Source organism: Opisthocomus hoazin, chromosome Z (assembly GCF_030867145.1).
Source record: "Opisthocomus hoazin isolate bOpiHoa1 chromosome Z, bOpiHoa1.hap1, whole genome shotgun sequence".
NCBI classification, from domain to species: Eukaryota; Metazoa; Chordata; class Aves; order Opisthocomiformes; family Opisthocomidae; genus Opisthocomus; species Opisthocomus hoazin.
Genome location: NC_134454.1, coordinates 32,495,814 through 32,522,417, shown reverse-complemented (window position 1 = coordinate 32,522,417; position 26,604 = coordinate 32,495,814). Strand labels below are relative to the sequence as shown.

Here is a 26,604-nt window from a genome sequence, read left to right as displayed (position 1 = left end):
CTTGTTGTTTCTGCAGGGAATTTTTTGAGTCGAAGACGGATAGCAGGTGAAGGGTACCAGGGAAACAAAGTCCAGGAGCTTTGCAACAATACAGCTGCTTCTGACTTTTTCCAGGCTGCAGTCCTTCAGTGTCTAACAAGCATGAATAAATATATACAACTGTAAATTTTAAGCTGTGTGGCATGACAGCTGCTGTTACTGGTGTTTGCTGTTCCCTTGCCCCTTCATTTCAGCACTCTGTAATATTCAAAGCTTTACTGAGCTAAGACTTTGCTTTTATGCCCCATTGTGTAATTGCTAAAATGCCCATACTGGTCAAGAGCAACACTGCTTCTTCCCACTACAACCCCTGCATCCCCCCAGCAAGTTCCTCCGAGTGGTTTTGTACCTCCTGCTAACTGCACATGGGCAGTGGGGAGACGTCTCCCAGCCGCTTTGCCCATTTCAGTGTGTCTTTGCACTGTGCGCCTCGGTCACCAGATGAGTGCCAGGGATGCCCATGAAAGGAGGACTGCCAGCTGCAATCACCTCCCAAAAGCCTGCTAACATCTGACGAGCTTCCCAGTTCCTACAGAACCAGAGACACTCTTGTTTGCCAAAAATCAAGAGGACATAGCTGAGGGCTGTGTCAAGTGTGTGCTCTTCCCTCCAGAAGACCTTGCTTTTCTTGCTCTGCTGTAGATGAGGTTGCTTGGCTGCTGCAGGGTTTGGGCCATGCACAGGTGATGTGGGCTCGTGCCTCTCATTGCCACGTGATGCATTTCTGCACCACCACTTTCCAAGGGGCAGCAGCTACCCGAGTTCAGCACCTTCAGGGAACTGGTGTTGGATGTCAGCCTCAAAGATGCCAGTGGGAACTGTTACCAGCTAACAAGTTATGTGTGGCCTTGAGCTTTCAGGCACCCTCTGCAAAGACACATAGCCAGGGCAGCCTAGGGCAAAGCAGGCAGATGCCTACAGAGTAAACTGAGAGAGTGACCTCCCCGACTTTTAAAACCACGCTGATTTAATATGTCTATACAGGAAGAGAATAAGAGATAAAGGAAGATTCGACAAAATTAAGCCCTTTGGGACACTGCAATGCTGTTTTGATCCTTTAGTGCTGGGCATCTTGATAATAAATTCCTTGGAAACATCCTGCAAAGCTTAGACAGACTATATTGACTTATCTTTCAATTCATAAACTCAAAGAGTCTGCATGTCAAGAAATTATGGGGCTCATGAACAGTGATATCATTCAGCTATTTCTTGAATCCCTTCTGCTGAAGACTGACTCAGCAAACAGTGGCCAAGGAGGACACCCGAGCTGAATCTTGTCCTGCACCGCCATAGTCTGGACCTGGCAGCATGTGAGACTCATGCTGTAACTGGCAGAGTTTTTCATGTGGTTTCCAGAGATCTTGGGTAAATATGCTTTTTTTGCCATACAGCTTCCATCCCTGCTCAAACATTGTCTCAGTGTGCTTTCAGATGTCTTCAGAAATGGCTCCCTGCATGAAAAATTCCCATCAGCAAGATTTTCCCCTATTTATCTTTCTGTCTTCTGCTGTCTATGCCACTGCCCTCTGACCTGTTTTACTTCTCTCCCTCTCCCTCCATTCCTGCCAGAAATTTTCACTTTCCTTATACATAAAGTCCCCACAACTTGCAATTAGCTTTCTCTTTAAAAAACAATCCTCTTCACCTCATACAAGCTCAGTTTGCGTTATCTGCAGCACCCCATGGCTGGAGCTTGGCACACAGCATTAAAGAAAAGCTGTAATTATGCCCCTTTTGGCATGAGTAATGCAATCAACAGAAGGTTTTTGTTTCACCTGGCTTTCTCCCAACACCGTTTCAAGTCAACCTCACTAACATACCAGCGTCATTTTATAGTGCACTGACACAAACCCAATCCATGGGCTTCCAGCTGAGTCCAGTGCTGTGTAGTCCTCAAAGAACAAGGTCCTTAGAGGTATTTAGGTACCTAAGTGCTTTGGTACGTTTGGATCTGGTCCACTTAAGGTTTGTCTCATGGGTCTTGGTTTATCCATCTTCCATGGGGTGTTTTGGCAAAGAGTTGTAAATCCAGTTAAATACCTGAGGAGAGGAAACCAGCCTGGAGGGAGCCTGGCTGGAGGCTGACTGAGCCTTGCTGTGGTGATCAGTTAGGGACCTGTGGCTGGGGACTTGGCCTGATCGAGGGTCTTCTCCGTTCCATGAAGCTCATTGGAAGCAGGGTGAGATACCCACGCTCATGGGAGACACCCAGCCTTGTTGCTTGAAAACAGCCACATTTTGGGTGCAGATAGCATCATACGGAAACCAGAAGGGAACAGCAGAGGGCAAGGAGCTGGAAGGGAGCAGTAAAGGGTAATGCTGTGAAAGTCTGGGTCAGTGTTCGGCTGGTGCTGTACCCCAAAACCGCCCTCCTAGAAGCAAACAAGCCTTACCAGGGAGTGAGCAAGTGCCCTACTTTAGCAGCTTCCTTCTTTCACTCCAATTAAATAGGGCTGAATACTTTCTGCCTCCTCCATGCAATGCGGGGGTGACAAAGCTGCCTGGCAAGTCAATTCCCATTGTGTATCAGGAAACTCCACCTTTTTCCATGGAGATGATGCTTCTCAGAGACCTCAGCTCTTCCCTCCTTTGTAACAACTGGTTATTTGTTTGCAACACTTCTGAAGACTTGCTTGAATGCTGCAAAGTACTGCTTCATGATGGTTATGTCATTATCCATGTGCTTTTGCTAGCATTTTCCTGGCTTCTTGTGTTTCAGTTGCAGCCTGAGGACTTGATGCTCATTCTAAAGTAAGGCTGAGAGAGTTCAGCTTCCCCGGATGCTGCAAGAAGAAGTGCTTGCTTGGGCCATTGGTACAGAAGTATCCCACCTCACTCTGAGCCACAGCCTTATGCCATCAGTGGCACCCCAAGGGGGAGGGCATCCTTCTGGGCTGTCTGCTGCAGCCCAACATGAAACCTTGCTGTCTTTGTGGAGCTGCTACCAGCCCCCTACTCTTCCCCCCTGCCCTGCGTACACCTTCCCAGCCAGCAACTGTCCCCAAAGCAAGAGTTCAGTGCAGCATGACCCCTTGCGAAGTGTTTGTATGCTCAGCCACAGCCTTGCACCAAGCTGCTGCCAAGGCAATACAGAGTTTTCAACCACTTCCAAGAAGGGCAGACTGGGAGGGCTGGTGCACCCCTGAAGCTCGTACAGGAGGGGGCATGCCCAGGGCACTGAGTGTGCCTGCTAAGACCAGCAGTGTTTTCTGGGGTCCCCATCAGAACCGTTTCCATCTGAGAAGCTCATGAGATATGCCATGGCTCTCCTCCTGATCGTTTGCTGATTGCAAGAGGGCTTGCTGTCTTAGTAACACAGGTGCCATCTTAGTGGGCTTGGCACTGATAGGGCTCTGAGACTGATGCCAAGGCATCAGTCAACATGTCCATACCAGGTGCTGGCCGCTCCCAGAATTTGGCTTCCAGGGGACATCCTTGGAAACAAAAGTCTTCCCATGGTCAGAGCAATCCACCCTCCAGATGTCACTGCTGCAGCTCAAATTCCCACCATGCAATCCTGCCCCCGCAGTTTATAGCAATACAGAACGTGATGAAGTAGCTTTGCACACTTTTTTTCTTTCTTCATTGATTTTTCTCGCTGCTACTGCCACACTCTGGATTGGAACAAGGCCCGAAACATTTCTAGCTCCTGGTGGCACACTGCCCTGAATTCACTGCAGAGGTAACACATGCCTGCGACTGAGAATAGGAGCTCTCACACTGACACCATATTTAGTGCTTACTGTAAAAGCTTTCTTCCTGGAGACCCCATTGATAAAACAGTGGGTTATGGTGCCAGTTACTCAGGGCTCAGTCAGAGCTAGCAGCAGATCCTGAGATATGGATGGCGTTTGGGGGTTTTCCCGTTGCATCTTGGGGGTTTTGTTTGTTTATTTTTGAATTATTTTTTTTTCCCCTGTGCTACTGCTCACATGACAGATAGCCTGTGCCCCTTGGTCTTGCACCACACTAAACACTGTGATGCTGTTCAGTCTTTAACCTGGGGAGGAGTGCAGTGCTGGACCCACACATTGCTAATAGTTTCCTGGCCTGCCCATCCTAGTCATTTCAATAACTAGAACACATAATTGAAAGTCACCTTCAGTCCATGCTAATACTTGTAGCTCTGGTCCTGCCTAGCCCTGTCCCTCCCCTGCTACAGCTTTTGGTGCTCTGGCTTGGCTTCCTTACACTACAGAACCTGTTTGTGGTTTTTGTTTTAACCTCCTGTTCCCAGTCTCAACTCAAAACACTGTGTAGAATGTTCTTCGTCCTTTTAAAGCAGTTTAACCAAACCTGCCTCTGTGGAGGATAGACTTTGCCTCTCCATTTGCTTTCCCATTGTGCTGAGGACTCTTAAAGCCACCTACAACTACTAGATGTGCAATACCCTCACCTTATATGGGACTATGCCAGAAATGATGGATAAAATGGCTCTTTTATACTCCTTAACTACTTATATGGGATAAGTAGTGGGATAATTATATGGGATAAATACATGGGATAAACTGGCTCTGTTATGGTCCTTAACCTTACACAGGACTACGCCAGAAATGATGAATAAAATGGCATATTAATAATCCTTAACTACTTTGTAAAAATAGTCTAAAGCTTAGTGTATGCCATTTTGGCTATGCAATGGGGTTACAGGGATTTTATATGTCCTAAGTGGGTGTTATTAAACAACTACCAACAGCTGGTAAGAGCAGAACGCATTGCAAAAATTCCTGAGCTGCTGCCACCCACTGGCATCACTGCATCAGTTTTGCAATGTCTAAATGCTCCCCCCCAAATGTCCAGTTTCCGCTTTTAATTCTCACAAAACCCAAAGGAGAGGTCTAGAAGGAGTGCTCTGGCATCAGCAGGTGACACAACCGAGTGGAGAAAAAGAGATTTCTCTTGCCTCTCAACAAACAGAAGCAGAGTCAAGTGGGGGGAGACCGACTGCCTGGGGAGGTGGGAGACAAGCCACTCTCCGCCAGCCGTGTGCTGCTTGCGGGGTACACCTTCCCACAAGAGCGTGAAGAAACAGGCAGCTTTATAGAAACACAACACAGGTTTCTGTTTTAATGAGAAAATAATTATATACTTGCATTGTAGGCCTCACAGTCACTATAAAACAGAAGCAGGATAACATTTAAGTGGTTAACATACAGAAAGCCAGGTATCGTTGAAACTGGTTGGTAAGTCATGACAAGGATGCTGCCTGTTGTTTGCCAAACACGTCAATGCTACTGTATTTTCCTTCAGATAATGTCAGTACGGAGCAAGAGGAAGCCCAAACCGGCAGCTTTTAAAACAAATTGTTCAGAAAACCTGCACTGTAATCCCAAACTGATTATAATCACAAATGCTAATGCTTAACTATTTTCTCAGTACACAGTTTCATTAAAACCAGTCTTTGCCACGGGAAAGGATCTGAGCGTTTCTTTTGTGGAGACAGTTAACTCTGCAATAGTGCTCTTTTGTTGCATTTGATATAGTTATATATAGATAGATATGTATTACTGGCGTATACTTATAAACACCTAAGCTTGGTAGCATGCAAATGAAATAACAGAGGCAATTAAACTGCATCGCACCCGTGTTACCACAGCACTGCATGTGTGCTGCTGACTACGAGTGTCCATAATTTCTGGAAGAGAAAAACTCTGCTGGGTGGAAAGTTTGACTGTCCTGGATTGATACATGCAAATACTTTTGTCGCAGGGGCTGAAAGCGAATGCTTCGAGCGCAGAGGACTCCTGCCTGGCCTCTCCCCACCACCACATCCCCTTTCTGGGGGAACAATTTCATTTTCACTTCAAAGACTGAGGGGTGATTGTGGCGGTAGGGGAGGATGTGGCAAAGCATGAAGAGATGTCTTGTGATGGGTGATCAATGTCACTGGCTTCCAGTCAGAGAGCAGGAGGTAAAAACAGGCCTCCAGGCTAAAGAAAATAAGGATGCAGGTTCCTGGGAAGGCAACTCAAGGCTGCCCCGGTTTCAGGGTGCAAATATTGGGGCAGAACTCTGTTTGGGACCATCGTTTGGTGCAAGACCACCTCACCGTAAGTCCAGGGGCCGTCTCCTCTGCTCAGGAAGCCCCCTTCTCCCAGCCTCCCTTACGGTCTCCCCAAGGGTGGAGGGAGCCAACAGTCCTCTCGGTGCAGATGCGCAGAGCTCAGGGACGCAGGTACACGACGTCTGGCCTCAGCAGAGTGCTGCATTGGTGGCGTTGCTTTTCCTACAGTTGTACGGCAACGACCCGATCACAGTCGTCAATCGCAGTTGACTGCCAATTGCCACGTCTGAACAACGGGTCCACTTCATTAGGTACGTAATTCCTTCATAGGCACGGTGCCTCCCCATGCACCTGGGTTTGGAGAGCATCCTTGAGATAAACTCGCTGCCCTTATCACAGTGAACACTCAGTTCAGCAGGGTTTTCTTCTGTTCAATAGCACTTAGGGAGGCAATTCACAGAACTAACAGGTATATGTAATTGTTATTTGCTACAGTTCCCTGAAAACAGGCCTCAATATGATAGTGTCCATGGATAGAACTCACATGCTGGAGGATCTGAAGTGGTGGTGGGGAATCATTTGGTTGCAAGCTCTGTGTTTGTTTAAGAAAAGCACCAGAAGTATGTTCACAGTATTGGTACTCATTTTAAATGAGCTCACTGTTTCAGGAAAACACAGCACAGCAGGTCATGAAACCAAGGAAAGGCTTAAGGGAGAGGACCAGTATCCTGACTGATGATTTTTTAAAAAGATGTCAAAATAATAATTGTTTGTTTATAAAAAAGACAGACTGTTTTATATAGAAAAAAGCTCAGTGTCTTTTTTTCTGTCTCATCCCAAACTTGTTGGTTTCTAGTCCAGAAATTATGGTTCCCAGTTGTAAAATTTTCCTATTGTATTGCTTGCGTGAAAAGAAGGAGTAAACCCGCAGCCTCTATACTACATACAAATACAAAGCACAAGAATAAATACCACATTTCTTTTCCTAATTGTCAGCTTACAAAACTGGTCAATACTTTGCAATTGTGACTCATGCAGATACTATGTTGGGTCAAATTTTAATATCACAAATACTGCATTAACTCAGTGCCTTGTTTTTATATCCCCTTTCAGAAGAAAAAAAAGAAATTAGCACTCAACCCTATAGCTGATAAACAGCTTTGGAGAAAATAACCAGAACACGTGCTGCCATACACTTTCTGGTATGTCAGCCTCACGCACATGCCTGCACACACACGTGCACACACGCACCCACACGCATCCCCACACGCACACACAGATCCACACTAATCCTTCACTGCTGATCCCAAGCCTAAGGAGTAACTAAAGGCTCTATGGTTTGCTCGTAGCACTGAAAACACTGACTGAATGGTAAAAATAATGTTTTCTTCCCTTGTCTGCTCCTCCTTGCTCGCTCCTTCCAACTCATTATGCCCTTTAGCATTTTTGTTGCCTGGAAACGTGAAGACTTCCACAAAGCACTCTACTTCAAAGGCTTTTTATGTTGTATAAATATAGTTGAAGACGTAACTATCTTTCTTCTTTATTTCATACCTCTTTGTAGGCCAGAGTCTGGCTTAGTTCAATTATTGCCTCATTTAAAAACTAAATGTCCTTTATTTGTATCCCTTTCCCACTACCTTTCTACATCAAATTACCCATCTTCATAGGTTTTACACATATGCCATTCATTTCCCTCCCCACCATCAAAAAATAGTTGTCATCCGCTAAATACAGATTTTCTATTTAGAAACTTTGTTATGTAAATATGCTCTGAGAACCTGGAGCTCAGGTGATATTGCAAGCATAAAGGATCCTAAAGCTAAGGTAATCCATTTGGCTTAGCTCTCATCCCCATCTATTCCACTCCTAAATTGTGATGGCTTGTGTTTGCAACACAAGGACTGTTTTTCTGAGTCTACTGGATTGTACATTTGCAGTAACTGCCTCCCTGTTTGGTGGTTTTTTTTTTCCTTTTAAACAAATCAATTACTAGAAAGGGGAGCAGAACCCACCACCCTAAAAAAATCCACCCCAATCCCAAACCAACCCTTCAGTCCCCTCAAACAAACAGCAACAGAGGGCAATATTGTTGTGTTTTGTGGCTGGACAGAGTACGCCAAAGGAACGTTGATGGTCTTGGTGCGGTGGCTGTGGGAGGCGAAGGAACTGCAGGAGGGTCCAACGGGAGCTGCTGGGGGGACAGTGATGACAGGGGCAAGGCAGGGCTGTCAACTCAGCCAGTGGGAAGCACGAGTGTGAGCCCTGGCTGCAGGCTCCTCCACGCCGACCTCCCACCCCATGCCTGCAGCCTCTCCGGTCTACGGGGACAACCGCCCCTTGTTCCCCCCCAAGGGCTCCCACCCCTTGCACCCTCCTCATTGCATTATTTTAGAGGGGTGACGGAGGGACGGAGAAGGGAGTATTTTCCAGATGGGTTTTTTCCTGTTGTTATAGGATTGCCAGGAGTTGGATCCTTTCTGTGTCTATGTGCATCACTGAGTTTGTTGTGTATATAATAAATATTGGACTAAAATAAAAAAGCTGCTGCTTTCGTGGTGTTTTTTGTGGCTTTTTGTTCTTTTTTTCTTCCTTTCTCTCTTTTTGGTTTCAGCATGCCTGGTTGCTGTCTTCACACTGCAGCGTGGTTATTCGTCCTCCTCCCGGTTGGCATAAATGCCGGCTTCCCAACGCAGCGCCAGAGCACTCTTTCTGCGGTTCACCCTGGTCGCCTCAAGGACCTGGTCAGGAGAGAAGGGGAAAACACAGAACATCACTCAGCTGCCCACAGACCCTGTGCCAGGTGCCCTGGCCGGGCGCGCAGGGACCAGCCGGGCCAGCCCTTCCCGCAGGGCTCCCAGTGCCGCACCTCAAGCAAACCAGGAGCACTCATGCGATGAAGCACTTGCTGATGTGAAGGTGAGAGGGATGGCACACAAGAGCAAAGCCACATCACGGGAGGACAGAAGGGGTAAGTGTGGTCTGGCAGCATCCAGCTCACTTCATAGAACCATAGAATCATTAAGGTTGGAAAAGACCTCTAAGATCACCAAGTGCAACCATCAACACAACACAGCCATGCCTGCTAAACCATGTCCTGAAGTGCCACATCTACACGTTATTGTGAACACCTTCCAAGGGATGGTGACACCACCACCTCCTTGGGCAGCCCCAGCTGCCCCTCACCAGCCCAGCTGCACATTGCCCCGTCCCTGCCTGGGGAAGACAGTGGACACGGTCTTGGGCCTCTCCCCAGAGGCAGCTGCACATCTTCAGGACCAGGAGCCAGCAACCACCCAAGGCTGCTGTAGAGCTGCATGTGCAGCCTGGAAAGTGGTCTGCTGCTCATTTCAGCACGTCATCCCCGCAGGCAGAACTCGGCAGCCCTCCCGGTATCTTCTTCTCCTGGTCTTTGGCTTCCAGCTACACCAATGGGAAAGTCGACACACTGTGATCAAAGTGCTCTTGGAGTGAATAATCACTCCACGCACATGGGAAGGGAGGTTTAGGCAAGAATGACCTGCACAGCCTGCAGAGTCTGGTACGAGATGGACCCAGATACTTGACGTATTTTTCATACACACATACACATGCACACACAAAAACAATTAACTAAAAAACTAAGAAACAGTTTTACTACATGTTTTAACAAGGTTAAAAAAACCGACAACAGACGAAACCAGAAGCTGTTATTGTGACGTGCATCTGACATGCTCCTCGGCAAATAATGCATGGCAGTGGGTGTTTTCCTCCCAGCAGAGTGAGACATGAAGGGGTCCGGGGCCTTCTTACAGAAGCACATAGCAATGTTATTTTCTGACCAACACTGAATAACAGTTCCATGACCAAACAACAAAGCTGCCAACGTCCACTGCCCTCAATGTGTTTTAAACCAGCCCTGCCCATGAGAAGTAAACTTCTGAAATATTTTAAATATATTTAAAATAATTGTAAAAAAAACACCCCAACAAATACATGACTGTTCACTGAAACAATGCCTGCCATCGCTGGTCCCTAATGCTTCCTGCAAGCTGCTCCACACGTTCCTTGACTGCAGCAGAGTAGCTGGCCTTTTGAGAAAGGACGATGTATTTTATTCTTCTGCATAGAAAGTCAGATGCAGTGAGGACTTCAGTCTTGGCTGGAATAAAAATAAATATTTGAAGACTAAAGAAACTGTTCTTTCAGCTTGTGACAAGCTGTGGTTGGAAAAGTACACAAGTACTAGGGGCTCCTGTACAGGCAACATTGGGAAATCAACTGTGAACTATCAGCTGAAACTACAGGCCACAACTTCTGCATTTTATGCTAAGACCCAGACCTCCATTCAGGAGCTGAAGGTAGGATGGAGTTTGGCCAGCTTTACTATTTCTTTGCCATCCTAGTTTTTTTGTGAGTAAGGCTATGAACAAGCCAAAGAACTAAAGGCAAAATCCAGCCAACAGAGACAATTTTGAGATAAAGATCCGTCTGCTTCCTGGTACTAAGGGCTACAAGGGCTACAAAGCCAGTCCAGGTCCACTGGAGGGATTTTTTGGCAAAATTTTCCCCAAAATCATGCTTCCTCTTTTTGCAGAGCAACCACTGTAATGGGGCAGCAGGGCTGAGCAGTTTCTGTCTCACCCAGTAGATGGCAAATGTGCTCACAAACCTAACAATTCATCAAAAAACCCCACCCTGAAATCAGTAAAAAAAAAATCCTTCTGAGACATCAGCCTTTAAGCAGCGTGCTGGAGCTACTCGTGCTGCAGGGATGACGACCTGTGGTTTGCGATTCTGAGTGCCCAAACCAAGTAAAGACAACCAAACAAAACAATGGAAAGGCAAAAGTGGGGACTGGGTGTCAGGGTATCATCTTATTATCTTCTCAGAATAAGAAAAGGCAGTGGCTTCTCCAGAGTTAGCAATGAAGCAGAAAAAAAACCAGTGGGTTTTTTTTTTTAGATGGTAACAGGCAAATACTGCTAGACAGGAGACTATTAAGACCAGTATGGGATAACGATTGTACAAAACACATAAAATTACTGTTCTTCCCACAGGATATTAAAATTTACTTGAAAAAACCAGCTAATTCAGTATAAATTTCAAACCAAAACTGCCACTGTCACAGAGTAGCGGTATATTTAAGGTCTGCTGAATTTGGCCTGTAGATTCATGCCAACCGAATATAAAATTGATTTCACATAATTTACAGCAGTTTGCAGTCACTATCTTCCTTGCTGTAAATCACAACGTTGTGATGGTCTCTTGTGACGGCTTGCAACAGTCAGGACCCTCAAACTTTGAAGATTTCTGCTTTGGATCAGTCAGCTGATCTTTGTCTTGAAAAATGGCAGCCAAGTTTCTTCCATTTATCACCTGTCTCCAAACGTGCCCAGAAGCTTGTCTACTTCTTCAAACGTTGCTGGTTGCTCCAAGCAAAACTGTTTCGAGAGTTATGTCAGAGGTACCGTGAGAGCACTGAATGTGGTCTCAGCCTTTGCAGCAAAACAAGTACTGGTGTCTGGCTTAGTACTAATAAACAAGCCCTCTAAATACTAGAGCGGATACTAATAAGTTAAAGGTCCTTTTGAATAGTTACTCCAGAATTATTCTTCTAATCTACTGAAAAGAGTGTTTGACCTAAAATAACACCCATTTTCACTAGGCTGTGTCAGTTTTACACCCGCTAGAGGAAACAATGGGGTAATTATAGCATGCAACTCGAATGACTGAGTGGAGAATCGGGACTCCTCAATGGAGCACTGAATTCACAACCCAGGAAGCTGCTTGCTTAAAATAGCAAATGATCTCCATTTTAAAATATTCTTGGCAGATAGCAGGGCGGTCTGCAGACCCATCACAAGTCCAGTGCCAAGAGGCTCTCCACTGCAAGTCGAAGGCAGGAAAGTCTTTTGCTTTTGTTGTTGTGGCCGTTTTGAGGGGTCTGTAACACGCCGCATTTTGGCGATGTTACAAAATGCTACCTCAATGCTTTCTAAAGTGTCCTCCCTGATGATGCTCCACATCAGCTCAGCGGGTGCAGGCACGGCAACCCAGGCAGGGCCAAGCTTGGGTGGTCAGGGTGTCCTAAGGCAGCCAAGCACATAACTGTACACAGAAGGCATATACCAAAAATCAGAAAGACCATGAAGCAGACAGTTCACTCAAGCTTAGGCTGAAGAACTGAGCTGGCTATGTCCTAACGGTAAGGCCACGTCAGTGAAGAAAATGTGATATGTCTTCTTTGGGAGAGGCGATTTGACTACTAGCTGCACTAGAAGAGGAAGAATTTGGAGAGCAGGGGTAGGTGTGAGGGAAAGACAAATGTACCAAGATACACAGGGCTGCAAAAACTGTTCTTCTCCACCCACTTTGCAAAATATTGTTTTGTGGATCTTGTGATTGCAGCTCTGGGGTCTTACTAAGAATTGCAGAGGGCTCTTTCCTGACAGATTTCTTTTATTTTTGAGGATTTCAAGAAAAAAGAAAAAAAAATTGAAACAGCTATCACTGTCAAGTGTAACATTAATTTATTTCTCCATCCTACAGATGGAGACTAACCTGTCCTGAGCTTCCCTCCAACAGATGTAACAATAATTGCTCTCTTACTGGCAACAAGAGAAGAAAAAGCAAAATACCGATATGCCTTAGTCCAAAGTATATTTATCCCCACCACTGAATGAAAGTGGCTACTATACAGTACAGGCTATTTTTTACTGAACAGTAGCAGCAAAACTGATGTAGAAGATTAATTATTTTTCTGGGTCTTAATGTTTTATTAATTCTTCCCATTTGGAAGAACTAAAAGCAACAAAAGCAGAAAATACAAAGGTCTGGGCATCTAAAATCTACCAGTACCACGCAGGAAAGTCACTGCACAAGACGCCTCCTTGGAACACATTGTGCACAAGGAGCCAGCAGAGCAAAGGCAGGGACCAGGCTGCCTGCTCTCACAGACGTGAGCGTTCCCTCTCAGGAACAATAAACCAAGTGCTTTAACACAGAACTAGAACTACTGAGGAACAAAAACCATCTATGTCTCCAGTATGATGGTATTTTCTTTACTGTACCTACTTTTTGCTGTTCCCTGAGCACACCAGACTCTAGTGAGCAGAGTGAAGAGCTGGGTATCTGAAACAAAAATGTGTCTACCTGAAGCAAGACAGTAACAGTATAATACTGCTACTGGTCAATATTAAAACACAAACTGTGCACTCTCTGCCATCAAATCTAATATGTTGGGTTTCTGTTTAGTAAATCACAAATTTTCAGCAGTAGCCTTTAGTACTGCATAAATGTCACCTTACTGCAGTATCTCCTACACAATGATTGATATTAAGCAAACTCAGGCTAATGTCCCATAAATTTGAAGATATGTATAGTTGTAAGGACAAAAGCAGAAGATTTTGAGGATAAAAACAACCTATATATGTGCAGGCATGTAGTTATCTGTAGTCTGAAACAGCAGACGGATGTGCATTCAACACAGGTTGCTGGAATTTGGAAGTGGTAAAACCACATCAACGTAAAGAAGCAGGCTGTGGTTTGCTGCACATGGCTTAACTTCAGCAGCTACTCTACCTTGCTGGGGGTTTGCTGCCGAGCTGCCAGGCTCACTGCATGCAAGCCCCGGTTCCCAGCCCGTGCAAGCACAGACGGGTCAGCTCCAGCGCTGCTGACGACGGTTAAAACTGAGCCAGCTGCCTGCACCACAGTGGATTGCGGAGGGCTCCGGTAGGGGTCCGGAGCCACAGCTCAGCTCTAGGGTCAGCAGAGAGTAGGGGGGCATCGTGCCTTGAGCCTTGCTGTCCTCCTGAAACAACTGCCCAGCTTCTGCTAAACATGTCCAGCGAGAACCAAGCGGTTCCTTCAGTCTGAGGCTTAACACAGGGGATTAGCCAGGTGGCATACCTGCATACAGAATCGCAGCGTCCTACAGCCTTTTTCATCTCTAACCCCTTTACCATCCACGCACATTCGTTTCCAGCTCATTACTCCTTGCATCACTATCCTTTTACAAGGCAGGCACACAACCCTTCCCAGTAGAAGGCCAGGGGCTGGGCATGTAAAATCCACACCTGAGCTTCTGCCTCTTACACAACACCAAACGCTCTGGTCATTACTGACTGTTCATAAATTGTAACTCAGATTATTGTGCAGGTATTATGGGGGAGAAGAGGCCCAAGCTGTGTTTAAAACCCAATCTCTGAAAGTCTACTGCTTTTATACTGATTAACACTCTATAAATGCTCTACACAAAGATCAGTCACTGGCTTGTACCAGTGAGATAAAACACACACTAAATTTTTTAATGGATAGGAAATAGCATAGACTTGACTTCGCTTTACTCTCCAGGACAGAAAGTGTTCATATACCTGTCTTGAGGTAGCTGATGTAGTCAAATACATTATGGAATAGGGAAACAGTGAACAGTGCATGTTCATAAAAAAATGCTGATGCTGGATGTATGAATGCCAGTCATTACCACAATCTGCGTGCGTCTCTTAAGAGAAGTCCAGATTTACACATAAGTCTGCACAGAAAATTACAGGCAACTGAAACGCCCACATTATTGAGCACCTTGTTCCTAACAAACATTGCAAAAGTGTAGTTTGTATCAACTCCCAGCTCTTACAATAGTTGCATTTGGCAGAGTCCAGCTTTGTAGGGACAAGGACTGTGTAAGCCATTGCCTTGCTAACATACCAAATGGCACTGTAAATACCCTTTCTTTAGCAGGTCTGGGTTTCTTCTACTCTGAGACCAACACTGGTACTAAGTTGTGGGACCGTGATCAGTCATCACATCACAACACACAGGGACAAGGACAGGTTCACAACATTCACCAGGCCGAGGCCGTGCGCTTGGATCTGATCTTCTTCCACAGATGAAAGGTTGGTGTGTGGATTCTTTAAAAAAATGCTACAGATTTTGACAGTGCTAAACACACTATAATTGGAGACAAAGGAAAGCCACAGCAGTTTCACTCAGCATCTGAGGATGCTTAGACTGCATATTTAGCTTTGCTATCTAAATGGTAACAGGGATTAAGGAGAAGTTCTTATTTTGTGCCTCAGGATTGCTCCAGTCCTGGGCAACAGCTCCCATCCCTTAATTACAACCCCTCCAACTGCAGAAATTGTAACTAGAATCCAAGGGTTAGAAAATCAGTCACACAAATATTTGTTGATGAGAGATAAGAATGAATATCCCCCACACACATTTGCATCCTGGTTTTGATATGGAACAGCACTGGCACACAGCATGAAAATGCAAACTGCAGCAACATGCACTTAGAATCACCATGCAAGAGGAAGCAAAAATAAATAAGCAGTTGAAGAGTACCTCAGAAGTAACCTTGCTAGACAGTAATTTACAGGTGTACTGGTAGGAAGGGAAAAGACCAGCATTAGTACATTGAACAAGCATGTTACAACCAGGAAACAAGAACAAAATAAAGAAACTGCAAGAACTGGCACGTCCCAGAGTATGGGATTTCAAGCAACTTGGTGTCATGTAAAAAAAAAGAGATTAGTCAATTTGCTGTTTTTTTAATGACATTGCTTGGCCAGTCTCCGTCTTGTTTACCATCAGTGCTTGACCTGTTTTCTTGCTGCTGCTTTTTGTCTTTTTCTCTCTGTTGAAACCTCTGCTGTAGCACATCCTCTTTGGAAGAAACTGCCCCCTTGTCGGAGCAGTGAAATTCTTCCAAGATGCCCTTGATTTGCCCTCTGTCTCTGAAAGGCAAAACCTGCAAGCCCCGGCCAGAGCAGCCACGTTGTAGCCACTGAAGCCAGACACAAAACAGATAAAACGGGAGGCAGTGATGTTGAAAGGAGAGGCAGGGTAGATGTCCTACTGAAACCACCCCCCTGCCTTTTGGTGTGTCTTGTGCAGCGAGAAACTGAAGCTCTACACGTCAGCACTGCCGGTGTGCTCAGTGTATGAGGAGGAGTTTCCATGGACCTCCCATTCTCTGCAATCCCATTTAGGAGACCATGGCCGCTGCTCTCTGCCCCTGCAGCAGCATGGGCTGTGTTCAGCCTTGGGTGCCGCAGCACCCCGACTGCTCCCAGTACCCGAAGAAGCCTCTGGTTTCCCTCACTCACAAACGGCAATGCTGAACAATGTTCAGCTCTCAGGACTTCATGCCCCAAGTGGCAGCTGCCTGTCTGATTGTCAGTTATGCTCGTTCCCTCACTGTATTTCATATATTTTTTAAGAAAAGGCTGGTGATATGCTCTTATGTTTCGTTAGTTACAGAAATCTTTTTCCTGAGCACAGGGACAAATGTCTTCTGCTGACAAATCAAAGCTATTTGTTGTTTAAATAATTACTGCTTAGCCTGGCACGTAAACTGTTGGCTCAAATTAACAGTGGTACAAGTGCAGCACTTCTTATTTGAATTGTCTTTCCCCTGTCAACGCTGAGAGTTGTTTGCAAAAGGAGAGCGGAAAAAGGCAGGGAAGAGAAGCAGAACACTCCCGCTGGTCCAAGGAAGCTCTCCCTCGGCTCTGCAGGACACTGCCCTCTAACAGGATTTTAGTTAGGCAGCAGCAAGAATGCGAATCATGTTTGGATGTGTGCAACGGGCAAAGAGAAGAGGAGAATGACAACAAACGGCAGCACTGCAGGACTTCGGTGTGCACTGGGGCTCTGTAAATTCACCGCAGTCTTGACAATTCGTCCCAGGAAAGGATCCATCCCACAAGCTGCCTGACGGGCACCACTGCTCCCGCAGTGCTTCTGCGGGCGGTCAGTGCCTGGGCAGCTTCAGCCGCAGCGGGCAAGCCGAGCTGGCACCCAGCACACACCTCTCTGCTCAGACACCGCCCTGACCAGCGCTGCAGTCAGGACTTCAGGGCGCACTTTGAACTGCGGACGAGACCATGCTATCGTGGCCAGCCTGCTTTCTAGGGGATGCATGTGCAGCTCTGGCAAGCACCTGAGAAGGTGCACTCAGGTGACGGAGCAGGGGGAGTTAGGTCCAGTGACATCTTCCATGTCTTCTCTGTGCTATGACATGCACGACAACTGGCCTGTGACCATCACAGCTATGGGAGAACATTTCAGCCACAAGCCACTGCTTTGTGGGCCGGGCAAGTCACCTTCACTCTTCACGGGGGTGGAGGAAAAGCGCAGGGTGAGTACCAGTTGAGTGCCACCTCGTTAGCACAGCAGCCGTGCCGAGGTTTCGAGCCACCAGACTGACAGATGCTCACTGCAGGACTCCCGAGGACCGGTTCTGGATTGCACAGGAGTTTTATGCCCCTCTGGTTTTTTAGAGTTCCTCCTGACCTCTGCAAAGGGCGTGAGGGTATGGCAAGTCTCCTGCAAGCCTCTGAGCACCCTTCAGGGAAAGAGACCCTCTGGGAAGATGCCAGAAGACAGCACCCACCAGAGCAGGTGGAGCCACCCCACTTCACCGGGTGCTGTGGGGAGGGAGGGGGAACCAGAGAGCAGCTCCTTCCCAAGACGTGGCCTCAAGATGTTGCTGCCAGAACAATGCACACTCCTGTGTGCAGCTGTCTTCCCCGTGGCAGCTGGAGCCTGATGGACAATGAGATTGTGTTTTTCAACAGCTTCAGTAGAAGAAGGGACCAGAAAGCTTCTGGTGTGCACTGGAAATTCATCTGCTTAACATTTTGAGTCAGTTCTCCTACTCTGTTTTAATTAACCAGCAGAAATGCAACGGGACCCCTCCATATTGCATTCCTTTTGATTTTAAGTATCTTCTTCTACTGTGCAATATTCATCAGTGATGGTTAAAAGCTGCCAGACTAGTACAGTACTCATGTTACAAATCTTCACTTACTTCTATACACCTAATGAGACTCTACCTTTAATGAACGTTATAGAAAGCAGTCTGTCTGGAGCATGAAGCTCCTTGGTGCCGGGGTCATTGTTCTGACACCTCTGGGAAATGCCTGGAGGACTGCGGCTGCTTCAGCAAACACATAACAACAACCATCTCCATTTAAGCATTTTTATATGGCACTTTTATCTCACTACCTTTTGCACTCAGTGCCCACAATAAGACTGAGTCTGAAAAGAAACACCTCATGCTCTGTTGGGAATCAGGTTGTATAATGGCTGCACCTGAATATTGGTACTTCCAGCTATGAGATTCATAGCTCTTCTTATTAGCGCCTCCAGTAAAGAACAGCTTAATTGGGTTAAACTCTGCTACAGTAAGGACTGAAAAGCAGGTACTCATTTCACAAACTGAAATTCTGGCCGGTTTTCTGTTTGTGTGGAAGAAAGACAAAAAATCCAGGAGGAAACAGCACGCTGCCTGTGGAAGGATCCAAGTTCATTTCTGAGACATTCCCAATCCTATTCTGCAAGGGTTGGTTTCTATGGAAGTTATCCACTTGGTTACACTGAATCCTAAGCACACTGGGATGGGACTTTGGGAGTCTGTGAACACAGGCATGAATACATGCTTGATCCACAAAGTTCAAAGAGCCACTACAACAACCCACTGGAGGGTCTTGGGGATGTGTGAATTAACAGAGTCCGTTAATTTCAGAGCTGCTACCCACTGCCCTTATTATTAATCAACTCAACTAATTAAAGAGAAACTTAATAAAAGTTGCATTTGATATGTGCAGTGACACTCCCTCTCCACTGTCCCTCATCCTTCCATTTCAAACACACTGGCCCTTACAATGCGTTAAAATCCTTACACACTTGCAAGGTGTTCTGAGCAGATTCTTGGGAAATAAATATTTTTGTTGTCTGAACGTTGGTTCTTGCAAGTCACGGTCTCTATCGCAGAGCAAAAAGTGAAAAGGGGAAGTGCACTCACACTGCTGTCGTCCATCCTTTCTCGTCTCTTAGTTTTGTGTGTTTCGTAATCCTCCATGAGGGTCTGCATCAGATTCTTGGGTCGCTGGGCTCCCGCAGGCTCCTCAGGCGGCGGGTCAGATTGCAAGACGGGGCCTTCTGTGGTGGGGGATGGAGGAGGCTTGATCTTCTCTATCTTTCCTGCAACAACATGAAAAGGAACAATCCTTTCTAAGCTAAAGGACTCACAAGTCGTTTCCAAAAGACAACAGTTGGAGAAGCATTTTCAGCAGGGTTTGAATGAAGAAAGAGTTTGGAATTAAGCTTATGAAACAACCTGGTAAATCACAATGGTCATGGGGTTTTAAAACATTCTCCCTCTTCCTGAAAAACACTGCATGAAAACACTACAACATCTTTCCACAAAGCCTAGAAGAATTACCAAATGATACAATGCAAATTTAATGCACTACTATTATTTACAGTAGTATCTGGCTGAATTACCTCGTTCCCTCTTACACTACACATTTCAGTGATCTGGACATGTTGGTAAAATTCTGGAAAACTGCAATATGATTTTTTTTTCTGGCTGGGATTACACAATGCACAGGATGCCATCGTTGTACGCTGGGGACCATGTGCCAGATGTCCAAAGAAGGAATCTTGCTGCTGGCTTTTTATCTTCTTCCAGTGTTTGTTATCTGCTTTGTAAGCGTGAGTGTCTTTGGGTTGGTCCCTGGTGCTACTCTTCACTGCAGCTGTCTCCTGCAAGTCGCAGAGGGTGTTCTTAGAGGGAGACCTGCTGCAGAGCAGGATGGGGTCTCCGTTCCACACACCCCTCACTCAGACCGTGCCCTGTAGTCTGCTGGTGCGAGGAAAGTTGGCAAGAAGTCAGGCTGCTCTCTGACTGAGCCAGTTTCACCCAGGGGAGCCTGTTTCAGGCAGTGACCTCAGCTGAAGAGCTGGGTAAAAGGCAGGCCAGAGCAAGGAGACCACTGCTATGAGCTGCGGGAGAGCTCAGGGGGTGGACAACCCATGCTCCTCTGGGGACGACAGCCTGTGTTTCTCATCACCAGGCACTGATCCCGGGATAAGCCACCTACGCCGTCCTGGTGGTAGGAATGATGATGATGGTGGCAGGTGGTGGGCATGGGAGTATGGTGCAGGGGTCCTCAGCTATGACAGCAGAAAGCAATGCTGACCTAAATTCAGCTTCCCTTTCCCATGGCACGGTGGGTCTTTGAAGTAAGACAGTTCAATGGACGGGAAAGAAAAAAAGGAGGAAAAAACCTGTCCCAAAATCCTTACAAATAAGTGAAGTAACCAGAAGGATTATGCAGATTTTCTTGAAACTACCTGTTGCTGAGACACATGAAAACCCCAGATCCTCCTCCAAAAAGCATGCTGACAGTGGTAGCCACTAGAGAGCAGCCTTGAAACTTCCTGCAAGTATCCGCAGGATTTATTGTTGAAAGAAGAAATGAAACCTGAATTGAGAGTGCAGAGGTCTTTTACAAGAAATCCCCTTGCAGGGCTGGTTTCGTTTCTGACCACTATGGAAAAACCCAGCATCACTAGTTTCTCGTTACAGGCTTAGATTAAGCTGGTCGGTGCAGGGATGAGGCTGGAATTCGTCTGCCCTACATCACCGCACCAGAGACAGGAGGGGAAGTTCCTATAGGCCCAGGTCCTCCTCTGGCTTGCACCAACACCAGCTCCACAGATAACTAGGAGCTTAGCTGCCAAAGCAGGGGCCAACAGCAGGTCCTGAGCCATCCATGACAGCTTGGACTGCTCAGCAGGAAAAAGAACAACTGTCATCTTGCCTATTAGGTCCAGTGGGTAAAAAAGTCTGCTGAAAATAAAAGGTCGGTTTAAAGGTCAGATATCTTGCTGTTAAACTTAATGTTTACACTAATACCTAACCGCCTTGGACATATGCAAGTAATGCAGGAAGAATGAGGCTCCTGCGATGTCCGCCGAGCTTTTGTGCTTTTCCCCAGTGATGCAGACCATCACAGGATCCTCAGACCTACAGAGAAGCCTCACACCTGAGAAGTGCTCCTTCCACTCCCCCTGGAAAACAATGCAGACCATAGGCTTTGGGGATCTGCATTTTGGGGATCTGTCTCTGAGGAGAATCACCCTCCCTGGACGGAGGACCCATCAATTTCTGTATTGTAGCAGCAACCCTGCAGCAACACACAACTGTTCTGGGCATGCTGGGCAGTGTCACCATGAACAATGTCACGGCTCCCTTTTCAGAAATACAGAAGCCAAGGCAAAAATGAGATTTGCCCACCGCAAAACAGTGGTTTGTTGGTTTGTATCCACAAGAAATTATGCTTATACAACCATTTTCTCTGTGTAATTGTTTGAATGACACAGTTTGTTTTGAATTGTTTGAACTGCACTGTAATTTTTTGAATTACAGCAAAAGCTCAGGAATTCACAGTGTCATTTCAACTACTTTTCACAGAGGAGTGTTTCTTTAAAGTTCCTAAAAATTTTGTGAGAACAGGTAGGCAGGTGGAAGAGAGATCCTACCAGCGCCAACAGCAGCAGAAAGGCAAGCAACCAGCACAACCATCAGTGAGGTTGTACTTAGGTGGCGGAGTGTCTGAGGCTTCAGGGCTCTCAGAACAACCACAGAAAAACTCCATGAACCTGATGCAGAGCTCCAGCCCAGCACAGACCTATTCTGCCAGTTCAGACTGTGTCAGAAATGTGGCTGCGTTCATTTTCTTCCGGCAGTTTTTCATCCAGGTGCTGTTCTCAGGCAGAAGAGTCATTCAGCATGAAAGCATCCGGAGACACGATGATCACAGACACTTGCTACTTTCTGCAGTCCCATGCCCACACCTGATGCACACAGACTCTGCTGGTGGTCCTTGCCCAAATCCAAGCTCAGTAACAGAGCAACTGTGCTCTGACTCAAATGGAAACAGGGTTACACCTGTAGCATACCAGCAAAAACTGCACCCTGATGGTCACACTTGCAAGTTAACAGTAGTTATCAGCAGTGTCTTCCCCTCCAGGGGAAGGTAGTATCCTGAGGTCACCTTTAGAGCTGTTGCAACATACCTAGTACAGGCTATAGCATCCCAAATCTTCACCTGCACATTTACATTTTTCTCTTTCAAGGGGACTCAAAAAAATGTTCTGTGGCTTCAGTTCTGGTGATGGCTCCCTCTGCTCTCTGGCTTCAGGGATCTAGTAGGCAGTTCCTGGAATTTGATTTCTCTTAATTTCCTGCCTCTTGTGCTATTTGGGGCAGGCAGGAGCTGCTGCTTTGGAGAATGCTCTTTCCAAGCCCTGGGGAGGGAAAGCTCAGGGAAGGGGCAGCTGCTGCTATGTCCCAGTCTGGTGGCTGCAGGACATCACCTGACACTTCTCTGCAAAATCAAAGATGTGTAAGAGCTGGGGACAAATTAGCTTTCTCCTAAACAAAACCTCTGCACAGCTCTGGGAAGCAAAAAGGGTGGTGATGGTGACTTTTCCATCCTTTGGAGCCTGACGGATGTCCAAGCACTCGCTGCAAGCTGAGGAAGGATGCTCAGCTGATTTGCTGCAATGTCAAGATGAAAGAGTGACCAAGGGGAGGCCGTGGGACAAGGACCTGAGCCACCATTAAGTAACCAGCAGGTACCAAGGGCCATCATATAGTGTTAACTATGGTACAAAGGAGATGGGAAGAATGGAGGGCTTCACACAAGTGAGAGCAACTATTTTACAGATGCTGTTGCCATTTTTTGGACATCTGCACAGCAGAGAAAACTTCTCATAACAACGTATTTCTGCAAGAGAGATTGTTTTCACAGAATCACAGAATAGTAGGGGTTGGAAGGGACCTCTGTGGGTCATCTAGTCCAACCCCCCTGCCGAAGCAGGGTCACCTACAGCAGGCTGCACAGGACCTTGTCCAGGTGGGTCTTGAATACCTCCAGAGAAGGAGACTCCACAACCTCCCTGGGCAGCCTGTTCCAGGGCTCCGTCACCCTCAGAGGGAAGAAGTTCTTCCTCATGTTCAGACGGAACTTCCTGTGCCTCAGTTTGTGCCCATTGCCCCTTGTCCTGTCGCTGGGCACCACTGAAAAGAGCTTGGCCCCATCCTCCTGACACCCACCCTTCAGATATTTGTAGGCATTTATAAGGTCCCCTCGCAGCCTTCTCTTCTTCAGGCTGAACAAGCCCAGTTCCCTCAACCTCTCCTCGTAGGGGAGATGCTCCAGTCCCCTCACCATCCTCGTAGCCGTTTTAGGAGACTAGTCTGTGCTGGAGTCAGGGGATAGCTGAAGTGTGTAAAAAAATGCCCCTCTGGTAATGTGGAGCCTCATTACCGTCCAGGTGAAAGGTGAGCTTCTTTCCTTTTCTTGAATACCAGGTAAGCAACATGAATATGCAAGCACACAAACAATTAAACATTAAAAAAAGAACTTCTTGAAGATCCTCTCACTTCATACACATTCTCCACTAGGGAGGGAATAAAAGAGCAAATGACAAATGAGCTGGGTTAGTATGCTGTTAAGGCACTCCTGGAGGTGTTCAGTGGACAAGTGATGAGAGCTTCAGAGAAATCCTTGAAGAGAATAATGAACTTTGCTTTTTTCATACTAGTGCTTATGAAGGAGTAAGGAAACAAACCTTTCATAAACTCAGAGACTTCATTTCTACTCTAGCTTTTCTCAAAATTTTCACTTTTAAAAGGGGTTCATGCACACATATTATATCTGATCCTTATTCTTTACATGTATACAGGGCATTAAAAATTTTGCAACGGCCACAAATATTAAAAACATCTAGCCCTAAAGTTTCTGCTTCTCTTCCCACTGTACAAATAGTAGCTTCAGGCTGCGGCTGAACCTGAGAAGTTTCCTTAGTGTAGGTATTTACTAGTGAAAAACGAAAGTGGAAAATGTTTTTCTGGCTGAACTGGCTCCTCTGACAGAGGCTTATGCTCCACAGCTGTCACTCAGGAGAAGAAAGCAAGGAGAAGAAAGAAGAAGACAGCACACACACCTCTCTCACTACTTGGAAGGAACAATTACCTGAAATTTAAAGTTACCTGATCACTTGCATCTCTAAACCGCGACTCCCCCTCTGGGCTTTTGCCATCCACTGAAATCTCTCATCTAGTTCATCAACTGAGGACAACAGAAGATGACTGCTTGCTGGGCAGCTCTCCCAGATGTACATCCAGATGGTTGTGAGTGCCTGCAGACAAGTTCAGGGAGCACAACATGCCTTGTGCCTCATCTGGCAATGCTTTGGTGACAAACACTAAAAAGCCTGATGTGGCAACTTCAGGAAAGCCTCTCCCAGGCACGGCTTCTTGTGTTAGGGATTTCCCTATGCCTCGTCATGAGACAGCAAATATTCACAAAGGGTTTCTCTCCATCAGAAAAGCCTTCACTGAACGAAGACCCCTCATCTAATGAATTTCACACCTCCTTTGATGAACAGCATTACTCAAGCCAGGCACTACAGGAAGTTAGACATAAGTTCTTCATAGTTTAAGTACTTCTAATAAAAGGAATATGCGAATTACACCACCAAAAGTATGCTGGATCCTCTCGTATTCTGTCTTGTGCTCACTCATCATCTTGTTCAAATAAACTATCAAACAGCCCCAGCTGCTCTGCCCAGGAGGGATGGTGTACCACCCGCATATTGTAGGAGAAAAACACTGGCTTTTATGCAGCTGCTCAACACCTCGCCAAGTGCAGCAGGTGCTGCCACAAAACAACACAGGAAATGTTCAAAACAACACAGGAAATGTTCAAATTTATATACAGCTCCACAAAATATTTTGGGATCCACGATGACTCTCCATTTAGCCACGTTCAAGCACTATTTCAATCTTTCTTGGGCTTCCTCATGTAGGAAACCCACCTTTTTGGAAAGGATTTCACATAGGTTCTTCCCTTCACCTTTCCAGGAGCACCCTGGAGAAGGTCTTGTCCTGTATGCACACAACATAGTCATCGTTCCACTGAATTGACTCTGTGTCTTGCTCCAGTGATCTGAGATGGGTTAAAAGGCTGCTTCAAAGCACCGCAAAGAGCTTTGAAGGATACTTTTTAGCAATATAGAAGCTTAGTACCAGGAACCATGTTGGCCCATGCTGGGTGGCTGGCAGACACCAAGTTTAGTGTTACCATCAGTTGTATGAAAGTTGTATGTCAGGGTGGTAAAAACCGCCTGTTTCCTATCTAAAGTAATTAGCAGTTATTTCACACATACACCCACATGAATTGTGTTAATCTTCCACACTTCAGTCAAATTAGCAGTTCACTGCAGTCCTTTTTTTGTGGTTTGTGTTTCTGCTATCTACATAACGATGGTTCAAAGCAGTGAAGGAGGGCAAGTATCACAAATAACAAGGGACCAACCAGGGGTCCTCCTAAAGCTACTCTGCCCAGTCCACCACCAAAAAGCAACCTCACAGGTAGGCCATTGCTAGTTACGTTAATTACTGCACCCCCTCAAATGAGTTCAAGTGAGCTTACACTTCCTCACTTCAGGATAAGCAACATATTTTTCAAGTTTACACTTGACCCCCTAATCCCTTTCTGCTGAGATCTCATGATGTTAAAAGCAGAGTTCCATTGTTGGGAAAGACAGTTTGGTGACAGAATTACCTCTGTTTCTTCTTTTCATTATTATTATTGTTGTTGTTGTTGTTATTATTATTATTAATTATTCTGTGTGAAACTAGATATTCAGTTTACAGTCTCAGCCATGCTCTACAGCATATTCCTTACTGTGTCTACCACAAGTAGATTTTCTTTTCTGATCTGTAAATTAGGTCTGTAACTCACCGCAATGAAGATCTACGGCCGGATTTTGTTGCCTTTGCTGAATCACCTAGCCTCTGTTTTTGTAAATATTTAAAAGATACTGTAAATATTAAAATAAAAACAAAGTTGCTGCAGTCTTCCAAGGGATTGCATGGTACCCCTTCTCTCTATTTTTAAGGATGCCTGCAACCTTTAACTGCAACACAGCTGGCTAGAGGGACAGCAAGGACAAGATGAGGTGAGGATATGCACCCTGCAACCCCAAGGGTCCTGAGCTAATTTCCACCAGCTGAGAGCTCTGCTGAGCACATTCGCTGTTTGGAAAGCACCAAAAGTAGAAGATTTAAGAATGACTTTGCAACACTCTTTGTGGGTATTTGATCAATGACATCCTTACACATTGCCACACACTCACCTTTTCCTAGAAATTAATTCTTTGCCTTGTCACCAGCTGCAAATTGCAGCAGCTTGAGTCATTGGCTAATAGATTCCAGTTTTCTTTCTTGAACATACGGCAGTTGGACATTTAAAGGAAACCTTCTGGAATGATTCATTATAAATGTAAGTTTGTAATTCTCACTAGAATGTAATTTACAATGAACATTTTAACATCAGACACAAAGCAAATGCCTTGTCGTGCAGAGAAATAAGAACAGGCAGAAGTACACTGTCTTCCCAGATCCTCCGTTAAAACAAGCATTAGTGTCAGCAGCCCTTCCAACATCACTTATGAGTAAAAAGCAACCATTATCAGCCTCATTTTGAGCACTTGCAGCTACAGATGATCCTGTTCTTGAAAGTGGTCATGAGCACACCTTTACACGACGAGTCCTCCAAGCTGAGGTCTACAGTGCCCTATCTCTCACATCTTGTCAAATATTGCTCAAAACACCTCAGTTCATGGAGGCATCCTATCAAAAATGCTGTTCTATAGGAGTAATAACAATAGCACTTCAAAGAAATTATCAACATCTGCTACATTTTTTGGCA

At 45.9% G+C, this 26,604-nt stretch overlaps 1 protein-coding gene across 1 annotated transcript in view; it reads right to left on the bottom strand.

Annotated features, from left to right (window-relative positions):
• Nucleotides 1–5,132: 5,132 nt before the first annotated feature.
• LOC104335458 (PALM2-AKAP2 fusion protein) overlaps nucleotides 5,133–26,604 on the bottom strand; it is a 230,588-nt gene continuing 209,116 nt past the window's right edge. Inside the window, 3 exon segments of the mRNA XM_075447212.1 lie at nucleotides 5,133–8,784; nucleotides 15,371–15,409; nucleotides 18,837–19,015. Of these exon segments, the coding sequence (XP_075303327.1) occupies nucleotides 8,692–8,784; nucleotides 15,371–15,409; nucleotides 18,837–19,015 (311 nt within the window). The 3' untranslated portion in view covers nucleotides 5,133–8,691.